We start from the raw sequence: 20,606 nt of genomic DNA, 5'->3' as shown, positions 1-20,606 counted from the left end.
AATTTATTAATGTTCATGCCTTTTATGGTTATCTGATTATCACCATTACGATTATCATTATCGTAGAGTTGACAACCATGCCACGCCACAGAAAAAAAAAACAGGTGTAGCACACTGATGCTCCACAGAGAGCTGGTATTACAGAATTGCAGATGCATTTGCTGTATAGCAAATTTGGTTGATAAACTACAATGTGTAGGTATGTACAAAAGATAGAACTATGTTGGATTAATATAATGGAGGCTACAAAAATCATGAATGTATAATCATCACAGCATTTCGAACCTGAGTGAAGATGCCGATGAAAGTGCAATCTGCATGGACATGCATAAAATTAGCACCTTGATTTGTAGCTATATAGCATGATTTGTAGCAAGATATTCTTATGACTTTGTCCATTTTATCGCATTTTGGTCAATTCACATTCAAATCATAAGTTTGCTACATAGCTATATTCCTACTGCTGCTTTTTAAAGTGAATGTGTAGCTAGCTACCTGGCATCCACTGATAATATTGCTAGTAATCATATTTAAATACTTTCAGGCATCATTATAACAGTTCCTCTAAAGTAAGCATAGTTGCTTTGTGAACTTTAACACTGTAAACTGTAAGTGTCAAAGTTTCCAAAACTGGCAACTTTTAGACTGTTGTTATAATGCCAAAAACAGCAGCTACTGCACACGCTTTTATAAAATTGCCATTTTTGGTAATTCTAAGAATTAGTTACACAAAATTACCAATTGTGGATAACCGAATCCCACAATCAAATTCTCTATCATCTTTTATAAAAGAAAGTACATTTATTGCCAAGTTTGGATACTTTTGAGCATCATTTGTGGTTACGCAAAGAAACACAAAAGTTGCCAATATTGGCAATTTTGGGTTGCCTGAAGTTGCCAATATAGTCAACTTTGGGCAGCCTGAAGTTACCAATATTGGCAACTTTGGGTTGCCGAAGTTGGCAACTTTGGGTGGCCTGAAGTTGCCAATATTGGCAATTTGGGTGGCCTGAAGTTGCCAATATTGGCAATTTGGGTGGCCTGAAGTTGCCAATATTGGCAACTTTGGGTGGCCTGAAGTTGCCAATTTTGGCAACTTTTAGGCTGTCCAATTGTTGCCATAAACAGCTTGTAACATACCTCAAATTGTTGTTATTAAATTTTTACCATTAACCTACCATCACAGCCATTTCTTGGCCGCCACCTTGGATTTCACATCTTTTTTTCACCATGGCCTTTTTGGGGGCCGCACCTTTTTTTACAGCTTGGCTGATTTTGATTAGATAGACTTTACATGAAGTCTCACTCATGTATAACAGAGCACCAAATTGTGTATAAGCATTCACTGATATGCAATAGCAAAATATTATCATTTTGTATAATTATGATTTATCTCAGTTTCTATTACATCACTGTAACACCACCTCTTCAGTTTAAAATTTCATGAGTTGAGTATTCCTTTATAATATATGCTTTACTGTAACAACATGATAATAATTATACAGAGCATTAAAACCTGTAAATGTATATTGAAAGTAGAGGCGGTTTGCCCTAAATTCCTTTCCCTTGGGTTCTTGACCTCATTATGGACCCTATTCAATTAACTATTATATCAAGTAAGTCAATGGCTGTATAATGTTATTATAAGCCACTGCGCTAAAATACAGGCTACAATATGGATAATATCAAGAGTTATTATTAACTCTTGATAATATTAATAGTCATATCTTTCACTTTATGCATAGCTATCGATCTGCAACAACTAGCCAGTACACGATATACAAGTAGAGTAATTGCATAGGTAGTAATATAGATTTGAAGGGCAAAATCAATATTAATTTTTACAATATGACATAATATATAGCTGCATAATATAAAACTATACTATAATATAAAGTATAGTCTAATTATTATTTTCTACTTTGTTCATCCATTCAATGTATTCATTGAGATAATCCTTCAATTTCTCTTCTTCCACTCCCAAACTTGCTAGACTCTTGTTGAATTTAGGGTCATAGCTAGCTCTGCGTCTGGTATAATCATGTGTGGTGTGTTGTATTCTAACAGCATTAGAAATCACATCATCTGATATTGGAATATCACAAAATGAGTAAATACGTTGAAGAGTAGCACTCAAATTGTTCACATACATGGTGAATGGAATGACAAGCTTGTTGTCTGCAGGCTCCTTGTAAAATGACATTTCTTGTATGCAGTAAGGAACTTGTGTATGCACTACATAATCACGAATAACTCTCCATGTAGCAGGGAACAGGCCATTGTTTGTTTTAGTATCTTCAGCCACAAGTTTCATCAAATTAACAAAACTGCTCAAACGATCAACAGGATTTCTTACCACTGCTAAAAACTTAGCATGAGGATATTTTCGTTCAATATTTCTTGCATTTACCACAAAATGTCCTTTTAATAACATACGCTGTTTAGGCTTGCCACGGTAGTACATCACTTTCTTCATCACACAATCAGTAAACATCATGAAACTCCTAATAATATCTTCATTCATTGGTTGTCGTAGTCTAGCAAATGAATATCCCCAACACATAAAAGATGAACCCAAGCAAAAGTTACACAAGCCAAAATACCAAGACCGCAATATACCATCCCATGTCTCTGATTCTAAAATGGCAACGTGATGACGTTTAGTTGCTTCTGTTCCAAATAAACTGGTGTTGTAAAAATAGTTTTGTAATCCTAATTTTATAAGAGCAGATGTAAACAATTTCCAAACCCAAATATAAGGAATAATACCTTCAGCTAATGTGGGAGCAATAAAGTTCATTGTGTCATCTTGTAAGTAATTCTGTAACTGAGATGATCCACTACGGGGTGCTGTAACCATGAACACTGGCTTTTTAATTTTAACTTTGTGGTATGAAGAATATATCAGCTCATCTATGTACCAACACACTCCATGGATAGGTATTTTAATGAGAGAGCCCAGTACCATCAAAAACACCAACACTCGATTTGTAATAGGAATATTTTCTTCTGGCTTTCCCTCAGTAAAAGCAGCAATAAAATACCTAGAATATGATGGCCAAGTTGGTATCATAGGTGGCATTCCCCATATGAAGAGACCCATCACAAATAGTGGTAGACATGTTAATGAGATGAAAAGCCAAAAGAGTGTAGTAACACAGCAAAATAATATCCTCATCAAAGATGAGGAAAATTTTGGCTGCTGATGATCATCTAAAATGAAAATGTCTTGAATTAAACCATCCATAGCTTTGTGCTCTATATAAATGAAAGCATTACGATATCAGATTACAATATACAATATTGCTTAATGTACTTGCTCACATACATAACAAAAAGGACTGACACTAAGATAAAACGTTATGCCAGTCTGAAATACATGTAAAGGGATGCAAGCACTGAATAAATGTCCTCACTCTGAAAATTGTTGTGTATTGACATGCAGAGAAAGGCTATAGCTATAGCAAGGGTTCATAATATTATGAACTCTTGAAAGCAAGTTAGGTAGTCTAACACCCAAGCATGCACATGCATTGTGATTTGTTGCAGTCGTTATCACAAAACTTTAGCTTTGAGCTAACCATCAACAGATAGGCATGCTGTGACCAGTTCTGCAATAATCTCACATGTTCTTATAGGAGTAGCAGCCAATAACACAAAACTTCAAAAGTTTTAATCACAATCTTTGGTGAATAAGTGTTAGGCCTTGGTGATGCAAATATGAAATGATTTCTGGCCTTCCAGGATAAGGCATGACTGCAACTATATGACAATTCTCATTCTATAAGGACACAAAAGATTTTCACTTCATATAGCTAGCAAAGTTATATCAGTATAATATGTTGCTATATTTATATTGCCATTACTAATTCACTAATTAGGAATTAAATGTATTAATTTTATGAATACAGACTGCATTATGTGCACCTTTTTCTGCAAGACTAGTACTTTTTGTATGTTTGCACACCCAAAACACATAGTTTCGTGGTGTTATGTTGTACACAGACCTTCAGCACTTGTGCTGTAAAGCCTTAATAAACAAACTAAAGTCCACTTGGTTCCACATGGGGGTGATTTGAGATAATAAGTCACTCTCTAGAGTTCCTATAGATACAAATATTGACAAGGAGAAAACATCCTAACCACCTGGCAGACTCCTGTAAGCATTTGAGCATAAATAGGATGGCTGCAGGTTCAGGTCCAGTCATAAATTTTTTCTCCTTTCTGCACCTTTTCAAACATACTAATATAATATCTTTAAGCAAGCTGTAGGACTAGGAGTACTATAGACCTTCAGCACTTGTGCTGTAAAGCCTTAATAAATAAAAACAATAATTGAAAAAATGTACTAAGCTTACAACTTTCTTACAGAAAACTATTTCTTGCATATGAAAAACTTATTCTAGAACTTTTATTGCTGGAACTTTTACACAGTATGGGAATTAATTTTACATATTTTTAACCCTTATACTTTTTGGGGGCTGCACCCTTTTTAATAGCTTGGCTGTTTTGGTATAGAAATCACTTCTTTTTGTAATTGCATATCCCAAAGCTACTTCCTATTTAGTTGCGTTTCAGGTTTGTAGTTGAACTCTCTACATGTACAGCTGACTTGTTTGTAAATGAACTCCCTACTGGATGACTTTTAACATAGTTGAATTCTCCAGAAGGTGACTAATACTTGTTATGTAGCTGAACTCTCTACAGGGTGACTTGTAAATAGCTGACAGGGAGACTTGTTTGTAACTGAACTCACTAGTAGATAGTGTGAATTTGTTTCAAAGCTGAGCTATTATGGTGAATTTTTGTAGTTGTTCTCTGGGGTGTTATGTAGCTGAACTCTCCAAAGGGTGACATGTAACAGCTGAACTGTCTACATGTTGACTTGCTTGTAGCTACATGGTGATTTGTAATGTAGTTGAATTCTCTGCAGGGTGACGTGTTTGTAGCTGAAGTCTCTATAGGATGACTTGCAACATAACTGACCTCTCTACAGGGTGACTTGTAACGTAGTTGAACTCTCTACAGGGTGATGCTGCCTTGGTGACGTAATTTTAGATGATAAGGGCCCATTCTGAGTCTGATGTAAAAGCATATACAAGGAAAAATTAGGAATTTTAAGTTTGATTGGAGATCATAGAAATAAAGAGTAAACAAGAAAAGTCACCTACACCGGCTTGGATTTTTGCTGATAGATGCTGCTGCAAAAAAGAGAGCATAATGGCCACTTTACTTTGACAGTTGAGGCATGGTATATGTCTACTGCCATTCTTTCTTATGCAATAGTTGACATTTAATCCCTAATTCAGTCATGGCTATAGACTGAAGTAAGGACTAAATGTCCACTAATATGTCTGCAAGCAGCCTTAGACGTTATTAAGTTTTGTATTAGTAAGTCAGTCAGTTAGTAAGTCAGTCAGTTAGCAGAAAATTCCACTAAATAAAATCTTTAAGCTTTTTGTACTAGACACTTTTGTGCCTGGTTGTACCTAACCAAGGTACCATGAAAGCATTGTGAGGCTGCATGGTTTCTGTCAATATTATTTGTGAAAAAGTGGAAACCTCAAAATCCCTAGCAAGCACCACTGTGCTGTATGACATCACTCATATATATATGTAATGTAGTGCTGAGCGATAGTAAAAATTTTACTATCACGATAGTTACTCAATAAATATTGTGATAGTGAATACTATCCCGATAGTTTATGAAACACTTTGCTCTTAACAAAGAGTTAGTTGTATAGCTATGATTTATAGTCATATAGAAAGTTATTTTGCATGCACAGGACATTTGTTAATTAACTGCGTGGGTGGCTGATGGATATGGACTTTTGGTATAGCTTTTACAGGCCACTCCTTTGTAAGAAAGCTGGTAATACCAACTGTAAAACAGTATAGAAGGGTTGTTAATACCATTTTAATGCAGATCTGAGCTTATCACGATAGTGATATCCCTACTATCGCGATAATGATAGTGATTTACTATTGCACTATCGATACTATTGCTCAGGCCTAATGACATCCAAATATTCTTCTCCCACCCCTCCCTCCCTCCCCACCCCACCCTCTTCCCCCCACCCTTCCTCCCTCCACACATACATAAACACACACACAACACACGCACATGCATGCACACACACAACACACACATATGTACGCATGCGCACATGCATACACTTTGAAAGCTGCTCACAGCAACAGGTACCATGATAGGCGGAGTCTCAGGATGAATCCTGGGCTAGTTACGAACTATGACTGCACAAATATGATGATGTCTGGTTAGATCTCCTGATCATTTGAAACATCTTCCAATCATTGCGTTCCTAAGATGTGTCACAGTCATGTATGTAAACCTACTACCTAACAAAAAAACAAAGTAGGTCACTCTCTAGTGCAAAACAGGTGCTTTCTTTGGATTGAAAGCCCAAAGAAAGAGGAGTTACTCCACATGAACACCATGGCCAATTGGCTTTAGCCAGTATCTGCAATGTTGCAAAATACTGCGCCATGGGGAGGCGCCAACAAACATAGTCTTGATAAAGACTGACCCCTCCTCCCACATACAAACAGTCCAGCATGCTATTCTAGAGAACATCTCTCCCTGACCACTTGCTGGGTGAGCCCCTCCCTTTGCTGATACCAGGGTTGTGATTTTACGTAACTAAAAGACATTTGGATTCCAGCTGCATGCACACTGAGCTTGACACTGAGTTCAGTATGCTATATACTAATGTAGTCACCAGACCCCTGCTCCTGGTACAGCGGACTACTGAGTCAGTAATTAGGTGATTGCTTTCTCACATCTTTATACTATTGTAGCTAGCTGTTAACTAAATGTTTTTCCTTGCTGCATGTACTATATTACCCACACACATGCACACTAGGTTTTCATTTTGTAGAGCACTATAAAGACACATTGTAATCTTGTGTGATTTGCATCCTATTGATTATTGTGCTATTTAATGAAATTGAGACATTACATGGTGTCAGGAGTTTAAATGAACAGTTCTTTTCATCATGGACAACTTGAAACCTCCAAGATAATTAGCTAGTGGGTCCACCCCATTGCTGAGAAGTGGTATCAATGGAAACAACAATGCAATTGTTCATTGAACTAACCATGACAAAATCATCGGAAAGGAAAAATGTAGTGCGTTTCTATACATGATAGGGCAAGCCGACGGAGACATCTACAATACCATGCATGACTCAAAGGGAAGACATGAAACTGACAAGGTTCAAGGTTGATCTTCTGTTCGCCAAATTCAAAGTGTATTGCAAGCCGAAACAAAATGTAACTATCAAAAGATATCACAAGTGCAAAACCGGGGTGAAACCATTGATCAGTACATTACCAAACTCAGACTAATCACAAAGAACTGCAAATTTGGAAAAGGTAACTACCTGCTGATAATAGCTGCCCTACACCAACTATATCTCCTTATTTATAACTACACATATGTAGCTAAGTAGCTTGCTACACTGCTTCTCTGAATACTGTGACTGCTCTATTAGAATATCCAGATCCTGACTGTTCTACTAGAGTATCTCGAACTTTCTTGCAAACATTGTCCCATAAAAGTGGGGCCATTACCCCCCTGGTCCTTCCATCTCCACCACCTATGTGCTGAATCCAATCAAAGTTCATAATATCTAACAGAGAACAGTGATAGAGTCCATATGTTGAGGAAATAACACAGTAGTAGACCACTGAACAAAAGCACCAAGCAGCCCATAGCAGAACCTGTAAAACCTCAGCCTTGTGGTAGTTGTGACTTCTGGCATCCCAGAAAACAATATGGAAAGCAGTGCCGCAAATGCAACAAGTACAATCACTTTGCAAAGTATTATAGAAACTTCCACACAACTGATACAATAGAATAGAATTAGGATTCAGATTCTGGTGACAGTGGGCATTCAACTATTTATTGGAGCCATCACCAGTAAAAACAAAGATTATAGGGGATGAGTGTCACACATCCTTACAAGTTCAAAACCTCACAGTCCGATTCAAAGTTGACATGGGCTCACCTTTGACCAAACCAGTGACAAAATTGACCAGCTACAGTGGTGGAAACCTCAAGGTGGTAGGATGTAGCCGCCTACCCTGTGACCACCAACAATTGGAATTCTACATGGTAGATACAACACAGGATCCTATACTTGGTCTGTCTGCATCCCAAAAACTTCGAATTGTCAAAATAGTTCTCAAAATTGATTGTGACATGATTGACTCACCTCACCAAGATGTTGTTTGAAGGCCTTGGGTGCCTTAAGATTCCCAGATAGATTCATCTGTGGCTCCAGTTGTGTGTCCACAAAACCAACCAGTGGCATTACAAGAACGGCTCAAATACACACTGAATGAGATGGAGAACATGGGGGTAATAAGGAAGGTTGATGAACCTGCTGACTGGGTAAATTCATTAATGGTATTTGAAAAACCAAAGTCCAAGAAATTACACATCTGCCTTGACTCCAGGCCACTAAATAAAGCAATTCGATGAGAGCATTTTCAACTACCAACTCTAGAGGATCAAAAAAAAAACATTGTCAGCAGCACTGCCACGTCTACAAAGAATGCTCCTACAGTTGCAGCAGTACACATTCACACTGATATACAAGCCAGGCAAGGACATGACCCTAGCTGATATTCTGTCAAGTGCCTACCTTGACATTGACTCCACCTCACAGAATTTGAATGAAGACCTTGTATGTGCAGTAAGCTCAGTGATAAACAACTTGCCAATATCAGACCCCAAATTGGAAACTATACAGCTAGCCTGTACCAGTGATACCACAATAATCAACTTGCAGAGCACAATCATAGCAGTATGCTCTGAAAACCAATCAGAGATTCTTCAGGAACTTAGGCCCTATTGGAGCTTTTGTGATGAACTGAGTACAGCTGAAGGAATTGTTTTCAAGGGTGAGAACGAGGTGGTGATACCCCACAGTCTGCGAAAAGAAATGTTGCTAATTGGACAAGATCCACACAGCAATTTGCTAAGTTTTCAATGTCTTTACCCATTCCCAGCCAGAACAAAACACCTTTCGCATATATCTTACTTTTCACTATACCTAGATGTGCTGTGAAACTTGTTTACAGTACCAAGCATCAAACATCAAAGAAACCATGAATCAGATGAGCCACCAAAACGACCATGCATGGGAATTGGTATCCACAGATTTATTTTCTGTGGAGTACTTGTTAATTGTAGACAGTTGCTCGCAGGAAATTGCAAGATTACACAGCACCTCTAGTAAACTGGTAATTGAACACATCAAATCTGTGTTTGCCCGCCATGGCATACCAAGAATTGTCAAGAGTGACTATGGGCCACAGTACACATCTGAAGAGTACAAGAAGTTCAGTGAAGAGTGGGGTTTTACACATGTAACAACAAGTCTGTATCAACCACAGGCAAATAAACTGGCTGAAAAATCAGTACAGATAGTCAAGAGAATACTGAAAAAGATAAACGAGATCCTTATTTGAGTACCGTAATACTACGATAAATGTAATTGGCTCACCTGCACAACTCTCCGTGAGTTACAGACTATAAGCTCAGTATTACCCTACACACCAGAACAACTTTCTCCAAAAGTGACTCTAAGAAGGCTATGGAATCTATGAGGCAAGCACAAGAAAGGAACAAGAGGTACTAGCTATGACAGAGCCTGTGCAAATTGCAGCCCAATGACACTGTCAGAATACAAGTAGAGGATTAGTAGGTACCTGGAATAATGGTCAAGTTGGCAGATGCACCAAGACTACGTATATATAGTAAGAGGTCCAGGGTCGAGAGTATCATCACAATCACAAGCGTTGGAGAAAGGTTGATAGAACTGTAGTGACATTCTCAATAGATGATGATGAGGACGAAAGTGGACCAACAGAACAAGTACAGGAGACCAGCTGACATATCTGATAGCACATACACAGTGACATAAGAGCCAACCAGCAGACCTCTCAACTCTCACGATTTGGTCGTGAGACACACGATTTCAGCCTTCGTATCACGACCACTTGCTAATCTCACGATTTCTCACGATTTTCAATAAAATTTCCTAAGGCACGCTAAACCTCCTTGATTTAAGCCCCAAAACGTCTTTGTAGCAGGTATCATGTGATTAGTTAATTAGAAAAGTGGGGTGCCTCTTATTTTGAGCTGGAAATTTTGGCGGTTTCCCGTATTTTTGACTGTGTCACAAGTCACTACGCTGTCAAACTCAATGAACTGAGCATGCATTATTTGCAGGTGAAATCTCGGGTGAAATCCTTTGAGAAAAAGACTCAGCACACATGGAAGGTGAAGAATAAGGTGAAATCCTACCAGTTGTGTTATTACAAATGTTTATTGCTTAATGTTGGTTGTTGTGAGGTGTACTTGTGCAAAAAAAATCTGTGCTGAACACTAAATCCACTGCTGCATACTGATTACTCAAGAAATGATTTCAACGATGAATCACTGGTGAACCAGTACTACATCAACTGAGTTGAAAGACTGATTCAACGATGGAGTAAAGATAGGTTTTTGTCATATAACTAGTAGGCTACACTGTAGCATAGAGATATTATAAGCTGCGGTAAACAGCAGTATTGCACCCACATAGCTAGCTATAGTTGTGCTTTTAAAACATTTTTTTGTTAAAACAGATGTATGTGCATGAGCCCCATCACAAAGATGGTAGGCTTCACAGCTGCATGGGGTATGGGTGGTTGGCTTTCTCACAACCAGGCCTGCTTCCAGGTTGAGAGGTCTGAACCAGGACCTCTTGTGGTCGCATTGTCAAGGAACCAACCAGGTACCAGGACTTTGTAAAACATTAATGCATGCACATGCACAACATACACACATTGATTGTATTTTTAGGGGGAGTTGTATATATTTAATTAGAATCGATCTACATGCATGTGCACTTGGTTTTTGTTTTCTAGAGCACTATAAGGACAGGTGTAATCTTGTGTGATTTGTATCCTATTGATCATTGTGCTATTGAGATATTACAACCAACTGTATTGTATGTATGCAAAGACTCATTTAGCTAGCTAAGGTAAGTAAGGGGGTTTCCGGACAGCTGGGTATTCCGGACACTTCGATTTTAATCTGCTACTGAAGGACGGAATAGAAACCAATCAGGCTATGGTTTAAGTACTTAAGTACCCTACTTGTGTACTATAAAACACTAAAGTTTTGTTTCCATAGCTTAAAGGATTGCCGAGATACATCACAATTTGCTTGCGCGTGTAGAATATTTTTGTGTAAAAAACTTTTACTACGCATGTTAACAGGAGATTGAGGGCACCGTTCGTAATTCTAAGCGACCATAGGCAGCACAAATGATCAGTCACACTATTCAGTGAACGAATATATTATTTAGAGATAGTATAACAGGAATCCAAGTCCATTACCTGCGACGTGTTAACTGGCACGCGCAATCAACACAGTCAGAAGTCCCAAGCAAAGATCCGCGGGGCTACACTACTTAACTATGCCGTTTCAGTGTTAAGGCAAGGACTGATACAGATTTCCAAGCAGTAGATCAAATGTCGCATCTTCGAAAGCTCTGCAAGACATACGCACAGTGGCGGAGGAAGTAGATGATATGAGGGGGGGCTCCGCTGAGCTGAGCTGACCCAGACTTATTTCTATAGTTTTGTAAGGTGAGACCAAAAAAAAAAAAAAAAAAGGTCACAACCAACTGACAAGAGCTTTCCACCTCACCAGCTACCATTTCTAGCTGATAAACTACATAAAAATCCTTACATAGCTCGCTACACACTGACTACTTTATTAGAGTGACTGCTCTATTAGAGTATCTCGATCTTTATTACGGTTCTCAGCCCCACTCCAAGAAAGATAATTTCGGTGTGATGTCATTCTGAGGGGGGGGGGGGGCTTTAGCCCCCTAGCCCCCCCCCTTTCCGCCGCCTATGCATACGCACTTTCCGAGCAAGGCTGCAGCAGTTCTGCTACTTAAAAATCGCTGTCACCAACAAATTAACCAGACAAACAGAATGCTATCAGTCTCTGCTGGGCCATGACACTCAATAGAATGCAGGATTTTTCATAACAATGGCAGGTACGCCTTTTTTTAGTGGTGTCCGGAAACCACAGCCTCATAAATTTTTGGCAATTTCTCAAACTGCAAATTTAAACTGCTCTTTCGCCTAGCACCCTATACTTTACCACCCACAATTTACACCACCGATAGCCTAGTTCATTGGCTACAATTCAGTACTAAGCATTTTAAAATCTGTTTTTCTTTCGAGGAGAAATGAACAAATTTCTAATGCGTATGCAAACTTTGTCCGGAAACGCCCGCCCCTACCTTACTATAGCTAGTTGTTCGTCAATCACGGTTCTTCTCTCTTTGCAAAGCAAATAATCATGACTCTTCAGTTCTTAACACTGATCGCTACTTCTCTACTCGTGTGAACAAATTGATATTAAAATTAATACTTTAAACAGGCTGTAGGACCAGGAGTACCACAGACATTCAGCACTTGTGTTGTAAAGTCTTAATAAAAATAAATAAATATTAACTTTCATGACTCACCATGAGTGTGACCGATGTTTTATTGTTTATCGGTATTCAATATTCAATCAATAGCACCCCGAGCAACCTAGTATCGTACGTTAAAATGAGAAATACTCATAAACACCGGGAGCTGTAGTGTAACGTGAACAGTAGAATAGTATACTAGTCTAGGTTACTTATCCAGCGCTGGTCTCCCACAATCTTGCCCACAATCCGAGCCACAATCACTACTACTTTCTGTGAGAATTCTTTGTCGAGCTTCTCCCTAGTGGCTGAAATCACTGAGGCTGTTCTCTGGTTAGTTAATGCATAATAGCTTTCATCCCTAGACCAGAACACTCGGGCTGGTTTCAACCGACATCGAGTTTGCCAGGGAAGCTGATAGTCCAGCATCTGGTCTTCATGCAGACAGTTGATAGTACGTAAGTTAACCCATTTTTATGCTATACTAGTGTGCTAGTGTCATATACTGTATGCATAGAGCCCAGATAACACAGGGGGTACGTGGCATGAAGGATCCAGGTTTGATGCTTGCCCAGTTGCTGTTGTTAATAACAGTGGCAAAGCCAGCCAACATGAAACCCTAGGCTCTAACTTTAGTTATCCTATGCCACTGCTACCAATGGTGACCATGCATGCAAGTGTTAATGGGTAAGCAAATTTCCACTGTCGATGTCTCACCTAACGGGTGGGGCCCAGGTAAGATGACAGCCCATACTTAATCCTGTGAGACGTATATACTTGTGCTGATTCAATAGCACCTCATGACTGGCCATGGTCCAGTGATTCACCAGGTAATGTATCAATGGCGGCTGAGGGCTTTGTGCGCGCGCGCGTGTGTGTGTGTGTGTGTACCCAGCTGTTAAATGGGAACCTGCATGGTGACCTGGTGTCAACTGGGAAAGCAGCCCACCCATTTGTATATGGGTACTTGGTGTTTACTGGGGAAGCAAATACCCATCTCAAATAATAGGTGAAGTTCAGTTGGAACTTTGGGTACCCAGACCTTCACTCATGACACATGGCACAGCCTCCTGCAGGATACTAGTCCTGCTCCAGACGATTTGCCTGCACTGACTCAGCATCTCAGTAGTGCACAGATGTCCCAGTGCTGGTTCACTAGGTAGGCGTGATTGTGTATACAGTAGCTGAAGATTTTGCTTTTTGTGTGCATGCGTGTGGGTGTGGTGTGTGTGTACACTGCTTTACATTCTTTCACCAGGTCTATTAATGATCCAGGCCCCACTGTCATCCTAGAGGTTTGTCTGTTTCTTTGGAGGCTGCTCATCTGGACTAAATAGACAGTGCTGTAATTAGTTGGGTTATTCAGCATCCACTGGCCTGGTGGGTGGACTCCATGGGGGTCAGCAGGACTGATGGACAGGTGGCGAAGAGGTGTGCGTGTTGTGTGTTGTGGTGTGTGTGTGTGTGTGTGTGTGTGTTGTGGTGTGCGTGTGTGCGTGTGTGTTGTGGCGTGTGTGGGTGCGTGCGTGTGTGAATGAGTGAGAGAGACAAGATTTGGCAAATTGGTTTATCGAGCATTTAATTTGGTGGATAAAAGTTTGGCACCATGCAGTAATGCGAGGTATGGTTCGTTTCCATTTTTTGATGTTTATTGACCTCACATTTTCATCCACAATTGGATGATTATTGCAAAGGAACAAAATCATCCAAAAGTGGATGATTATTGCTCATATCTCTATATAGTGAGAGATTTATGCAACAATCATCCAAATTTGGATGTTTCTTGCCATCCAATATTGGAATACATTTGTCGCTATCCAAATTTGGATGTTTCTTGCCCTCCAATATTGGAATACATTTGTCGCCATCCAAATTTGGATGTTTCTAGCCATCCAATATTGGAATACATTTCTGGTCATCCAAATTCGGATGTTTCTTGCCATCCAATATTGGAATACATTTCTGGTCATCCGAATTTGGATGTTTCTTGCCATCCAATATTGGAATACATTTGTTGCCATCCAAATTTGGATGTTTCTTGCCATCCAATATTGGAATACATTTGTTGCCATCCAAATTTGGATGTTTCTTGCCATCCAATATTGGAATACATTCCTTGCCATCAAAATTTGGATGTTTCTTGCCATCCAATAATGGAATACATTTTATTTCACAACAGTTAGCTCACCGGTAGCATGTGCCTTTTCTGGTTACAAAGAATATCCACCTTCTGCACTTTGCTTCTCTTCTCCTCTTCAATCACATGGTTGTCTTCTTCAAGCAAGGAAACCATATTCATGCACTAATTTTCTGTATCGACACCTTCCTTAGAGGAGCGTTTTAGTTTTTGTCACCACAAAACCATTTCTCAAGTGTTTATATTCTACTAGTAGAATAAGAAGCAATATCATTAAGTGTGGTAGGGTCATGGATAGTAATTTTGCTGTTTTCGTTGCTTTCTATTGTTTGTTAATGCAAGAAACAGCTTGATATGAAACACAAAATTGTCTTTTTTCATGTAGGTTTATTAAGTGCGGTAGGTTCATGGCAGTGATTGTCAAGGTTCATGATTCTTGCCAAAAATACGCATCAAAAACAGACTTGCAAACTCATTGCGTCATTCCATTATGTAGTTCTAAAAGATAGTAAGTCACTCTTCTGAATGTAAATACATGAAATTAGCAGGGAGAAAGACATCTTGATTGCCTGTCTAGGCCTAATCATGGACTTTTTCACCTTTCTGTACTTTTTCAAAACATCTTTAACCAGGCTGTGGAGCCAGGTGTCTTACAGACCTTCAGCACTTGTTAAGTGCTGTAAAGCATTAAAATAAATAGATTCAGCAGCATTGTATGACTAAAGTTAAGCACGATTCCGCCCATATTTTGTGTACATGTGTGTGTGGCTATAATGGGAACTAAAATGTATGCACTCAGTGGCATTGTGCTACTACCAGTATCTTCTTGTTTCATTATTGTGATCCCTACTCATGGTGAAAAATTTCTAATCCAAAAAGTTGGAGAAACTCATAGGATGCTTTTTGGGCCATTTTGAAGTAGCAGTGGCACTGTGTTGCTATCTTCTTGTTTCAGTGCTTTTATTATTGTGATCCCTACACATACTGAAAATTCCACAGAAACTGATCATCTGCAGCTGTATGCTACCAATCTCACTTAAAATAATTGAGGTTTCAATAACCTCTATTTGGGGGACTCCAATGTTTTTGAGTACTGTTTCTATGGGCCGTAAATGGAGGTCGACTTGTTAGTGTACTACAGGAAGAAGATATCGAGCTAAAACTAACAGGTACAGCTATAAGGCAATAACACAATTTTTTTTACTCGGGTTTAAATTTTTCGCCTGTTTTTCCGAGTAGAGGTAAATTAGCATTTCTTTAACAATACCTGGTGATTTCATTTCGAAATTATCTCTAGAAGTCGCATGATAGGTCCTTAGAAGTATTCTTCGTGGGAAGCTGTACTCGAAAACGTAAGAGTCCCCTAAATAGAGTTTGCAAGACGTCATTTCGGAAATAGTCTATATTGGATGGCAAGAACCATCTAATTTTGGAAAGCAAAACTTACATTCCAATAATGGATAGTAAGAAACATCCATTTTTGGAAAGCAAAACTTATATTTCAATATTGGATGGCAAAAACCATGCGATTTTGGAAGGCGGAAGTTACATTCCAATATTGGATTGCAAGAAACATCCAATTTTGGACGACAGAAATTACATTCCAATATTGGATGGCAAGAAACATCCAATTTTGGAAGGCAGAAATTACATTCCAATATAGGATGGCAAGAAACATCCAATTTTGGACGACAGAAATTACATTCCAATATAGGATGGCAAGAAACATCCGATTTTGGACGACAGAAATTGCATTCCAATATTGGATGGCAAGAAACATCCAATTTTGGAAGGCTGAAGTTACATTCCAATATTGGATGGCAAGAAACATCCAATTTTGGACGACAGAAATTACATTCCAATATTGGATGGCAAGAAACATCCGATTTTGGAAGGCAAAGTTTACATTCCAATATTGGATGGTTAGAAACATCCGATTTTGGAAGGCTAAGTTTACATTCCAATATTGGATGGTTAGAAACATCCGATTTTGGATGCTTCTTGCATACATCTCTCACTATATAGTGAATCAAGCAAATATCATCCACTTTTGGATGATATTTGCTTACATAAGCACTCACTATATAGAGAATCAAGCAATAATCATCCACTTTTGGATGATGTTTGCTTATGTAACTATAAGAGAGATGAGTAATAATCATCCAAAATGGATGATTTAGTGAAGCATCATCCATATTTGGATGAAAATGTGAGGTCAAAAAGCATCCGATTTTGGAATTTGACTATACCTGATGCATGTAGAGTAGTACATCCTGTGGAAAGTTCTATTCATTTGGTGAGCTATTCACAATGTGTATGTGTTAATGTGGTATGTTAAAAAGCTTTCATTAAAATAATGTGTAACGTAATCGTGGGACTAGGGATCAAGTGTTTTAATGGTTTTACATTTTTAAAATGAAATCTCTTAATCATGAAAATTATGTTCTATTTAAGTCAAAATAGTAGGCTCAGTACTAATCAAATCTTCTGTGTATCCTTCAAAACATTTTCATGAAAGTTTAACAAATTAAAGTTGGACCTCAAGATACATTGAGCATGAACTCTGATTCATCAGGTGTTTACAACAGGTTCTGCTAGTAATTGTGAGCACCATGGACTAAATGGACATGTGCACATTCCACTGAGCATAGCACTAGTTGGCTGCAAATGTTCATCTCTTTGTCAACCCTGGCCCTGCTGCATTTTTTTTTTTTTTTGGTATTAGTGGTAGATATTAAAGTATATATAATTGTGAAGTGTATGAAATACAAGAAAACTTTAAATGTAGATAATTGGTGAAGAGTGCTTAGAATGTAGCAAGGAAAAAATTTGAACTCATGTACTCCTACTTTACTCTGAAGACACAATTTACTGTGATTCTTATTTCTCTGGTGTGCAATTGTATTGAGTTTTGCTATTGCATTTTATGCTTTCAGGCATCAAAACTAATGGTGTTGTGTCTTTATTAATACCTTGGTATTACGTTTGATTAAGGTACAGGGTAGAGGCACAGCCTGCATTACCGACATGTGTATGATGTGTAGGAGTTATTATATGCATTGCAGAGTCTTACCATTGTAGTGCTAGAGTTGCTTGATTCGTGCTCTTTGTAATTGTAGCATCACATGTGCCAGGACTTTGATAAATTTGAAGAGTGACGTACTGTCCACATTCATGCATGATGCAGCATGTATGCTAAGGATGGTACTTATTGTGAAAAAATTTTAATTACAATGCATCTCAATAAGTTTGTGAATATGGGGGCTTTGATTAATGTGCATTCCAGTAATCATGTGGGTGTGTGCTATCTTTCATGCCACAATAGTTTATTTTGAATGTAACATATATGTTGTGAGCAAGACTATGGAAATCAGTGTTTCCGATTTTGTCAGTCAATATTTAGATATGGCAATACTACAGTGTATTTTGTGTTATTAGTGTATATGTAGTAATACTGAAGTCAGATTCTTTTTGGCTTAATGTTGACTGGGTTAATTTTTATTCATGGTACGTTTGAACAAGAAACATAAATTCTATTTTATACAGTGACTTTACATTGGAAGATACCAAGCAATGGGAATCTTACACATCAAGTTCTAAATTCAAAGGGTGAATCATATCAACAGATACATTCTTCTTAATGTGTGACATCTGGTGGGAAGGGGTGCTAAAGGGTCATGTAAATTGATAGGTGTAGCATTGTTACCATAGCACCATGTTGCAACCTATCCTTTTACAAATAACTTGTGTATGTAAGTATGTATTTTGCATTTGGAAACATATTTTGTAAATACATACGTACGTTTACCTTTCAAAATTCAGAAAAGAGTAAACATAATGGAGTCAGGATTGCCAGTCAGAATAGTTTTACTTCTGTTCTGTTGTGTCTGACCCAGACAGTGTATGTTTGACTGGATTGTAATAATTAATGCATCAGGAATGTGCATAACGTACGTAAGTCCAGACTTACATAGTTTGATTAGGTCAACATAATAGTAGGCCAGATACTGTCTAATTGTGTTTAGATTTTCTAGTTATGTGGTTTCGTTGTAAAAGTGAATCAAGTAATATTTTAGTTGCTAACAATTAACTAAGTGTTATGGTATCATAATTATAACCATGCATGTCACTTTTCAAAACCTGTGTTTTTTTAAGTACTTGTAGAAATATACTGAAAGTGCCTCTAGTCAAAGTACATTGCTTTCCTTGTTTCTTTGCAGTTTAGTCTAGTTTGGTGACAAACTCAGAAGCAGTCATCACCTACTTACGGAAGTCACCTTGGTAAGCTGTAATAATTCAAACTGTATTAAGTTATAAATGGATAATTTTTCCCGTATAGAGAGAATGTGAAAAGGGAGTGCGACAGACTGTTAAACTTTTCATATTGTGTATTATGACAACTATGAAGATAGTATGTAAAGTTATTTGCTATAATATTATATTGAGAGTAAAATTTTACTCTACAAAGCTTCTTGTGGTAAATCTTCCAAAAGTTTGAAGCTTTACTTTGTTAAAGTCATGCCAATGATTAATGTATAATCAGTCAGTATACACTGATAAACATAATGCCTCGGTTGCAATGCAGGTCCTAAACAGCTGCATAGAATACAAATGTACTAAAATTACGTCCATAGCAGCTGCTATATAGCTACAAGGAGAACTGCATGGCTTTGCAGCTGAATCTACATACCAATATGTGACCAGATTTGCGAAAAGGTACCTTTTTCACACACAAAATTTGACCCATTTTGTGGATTTTACAGCTTCATAACTTTTTAATGATTGCATATAATCATCTGAAATTTTTCATGAGTGTAGCTACAGTATCTGGCAACATTGTGATGTAAAAAGAATCTTAATTAGTATAAGAAGTCAACAGTTATGACATTTTGTTTACTGGTATGTAAAATGTGTGGAAAAGGTACCTTTTCGCAAATCCGGTCACATATATATTATGAAGCTTTGGAGGTTTGAACCTTTTCCCCAGGCCTACTGTGTACATTTGTGTTTGATTTTTTTGTTCACATGTACTATAATTATTTTGACTGTATTGGGTTAGTTGGTAATGGTGAAGCACCAATTGTAAGGGGTGGAGGTACAGTGCAGTTAGTAGCTTAATTACTAGTAACATTCATGTAGGAATGTATTTTCTCTATAATTTGGTATGTATACTTTACTGACTAAAACACATGCAGCACCAATATATGCGGGATGTATATACGCATAATGTGATCTTGTGTCCACCAATCTGTTGCTAATGTGTTGAGCCTGTTGACCACTACAGAAAAAGATAAGTACTGGGCTATTGTGTTATGGGTGGTGCATTAGGGTTAAGTTTGCATTTACCATTTAAAAAGGAAAAGGTTGAATTTGTTTTTATGTTTGAGTACCTATTATTTGAATCATATTTAATGTCATAGATTTAATCAGTCTCTCAGCTCATACACTTATATGGCATATACATATCCATTCATACATGTAACATGTCAACAAGAAAATTCAATGGAATCTCTTCCCACTTCAGGAATTGCATTCTGTGATAGATCAGTTAAATACTCTAATAGAACAATCATTGAATTGATATACCTTAAGATGATAATTGTACCTATAACTGTGTAGTTCTTCTTGTGTTTGTACTGTACTATAATTATGTGAAATGTAATACTATTGTTAAAAGTATTTAGCATATTATGATCTTAATAATTACTAACTTTTAAAATGGAGCAGAAGCACAACAGAAAGAAATGTGAAATCTGAGTCTTGATCAGTGTATGTACATAGCATAGTATATTGGCACAAATATTATCAATGACGGGCATGACTGAATTTGTGAAAAGGTACCTTTTCCACACATTTTACATGTCAGCAAACAGAATGATGTAACATTTATCTCCTTATACTGATTATACTTGCTCTTAGTTTCAAAATGCAGTCTGATACTTTAGCTTGATTTAAAAAG

General features: G+C 37.8%; 1 protein-coding gene and 1 long non-coding RNA gene across 4 annotated transcripts; one reads left to right on the top strand and one right to left on the bottom strand.

Annotated features, from left to right (window-relative positions):
- Window positions 1–1,801: 1,801 nt before the first annotated feature.
- Window positions 1,802–12,689, bottom strand: LOC136259501 (uncharacterized). The gene is made up of 2 exons (XM_066052993.1): window positions 12,565–12,689; window positions 1,802–3,258 (listed from the first exon to the last, which is right to left on the bottom strand). The coding sequence occupies exon 2, from the start codon at window positions 3,245–3,247 to the stop codon at window positions 1,904–1,906; it is 1,344 nt and encodes a 447-aa protein (XP_065909065.1). The 5' UTR covers window positions 3,248–3,258; window positions 12,565–12,689; the 3' UTR covers window positions 1,802–1,903.
- Window positions 12,633–19,115, top strand: LOC136259517 (uncharacterized). 3 transcript variants are annotated; one of them, XR_010703279.1, is made up of 5 exons: window positions 12,633–12,968; window positions 13,769–13,941; window positions 18,194–18,399; window positions 18,868–18,928; window positions 18,987–19,115. It is a non-coding gene; the product is annotated as an uncharacterized lncRNA (long non-coding RNA). The 3 variants fall into 3 exon arrangements; XR_010703278.1 differs by having other exon boundaries at window positions 12,638–12,968; window positions 18,194–18,256; XR_010703277.1 differs by lacking the exon at window positions 18,194–18,399 and having other exon boundaries at window positions 12,643–12,968.
- The last annotated feature ends 1,491 nt before the right edge of the window (window positions 19,116–20,606 follow it).

Source organism: Dysidea avara, chromosome 1 (genome assembly GCF_963678975.1).
Source record: "Dysidea avara chromosome 1, odDysAvar1.4, whole genome shotgun sequence".
Classification (NCBI taxonomy): domain Eukaryota; kingdom Metazoa; phylum Porifera; class Demospongiae; order Dictyoceratida; family Dysideidae; genus Dysidea; species Dysidea avara.
This window is presented reverse-complemented; position numbering and strand designations above follow the sequence as displayed.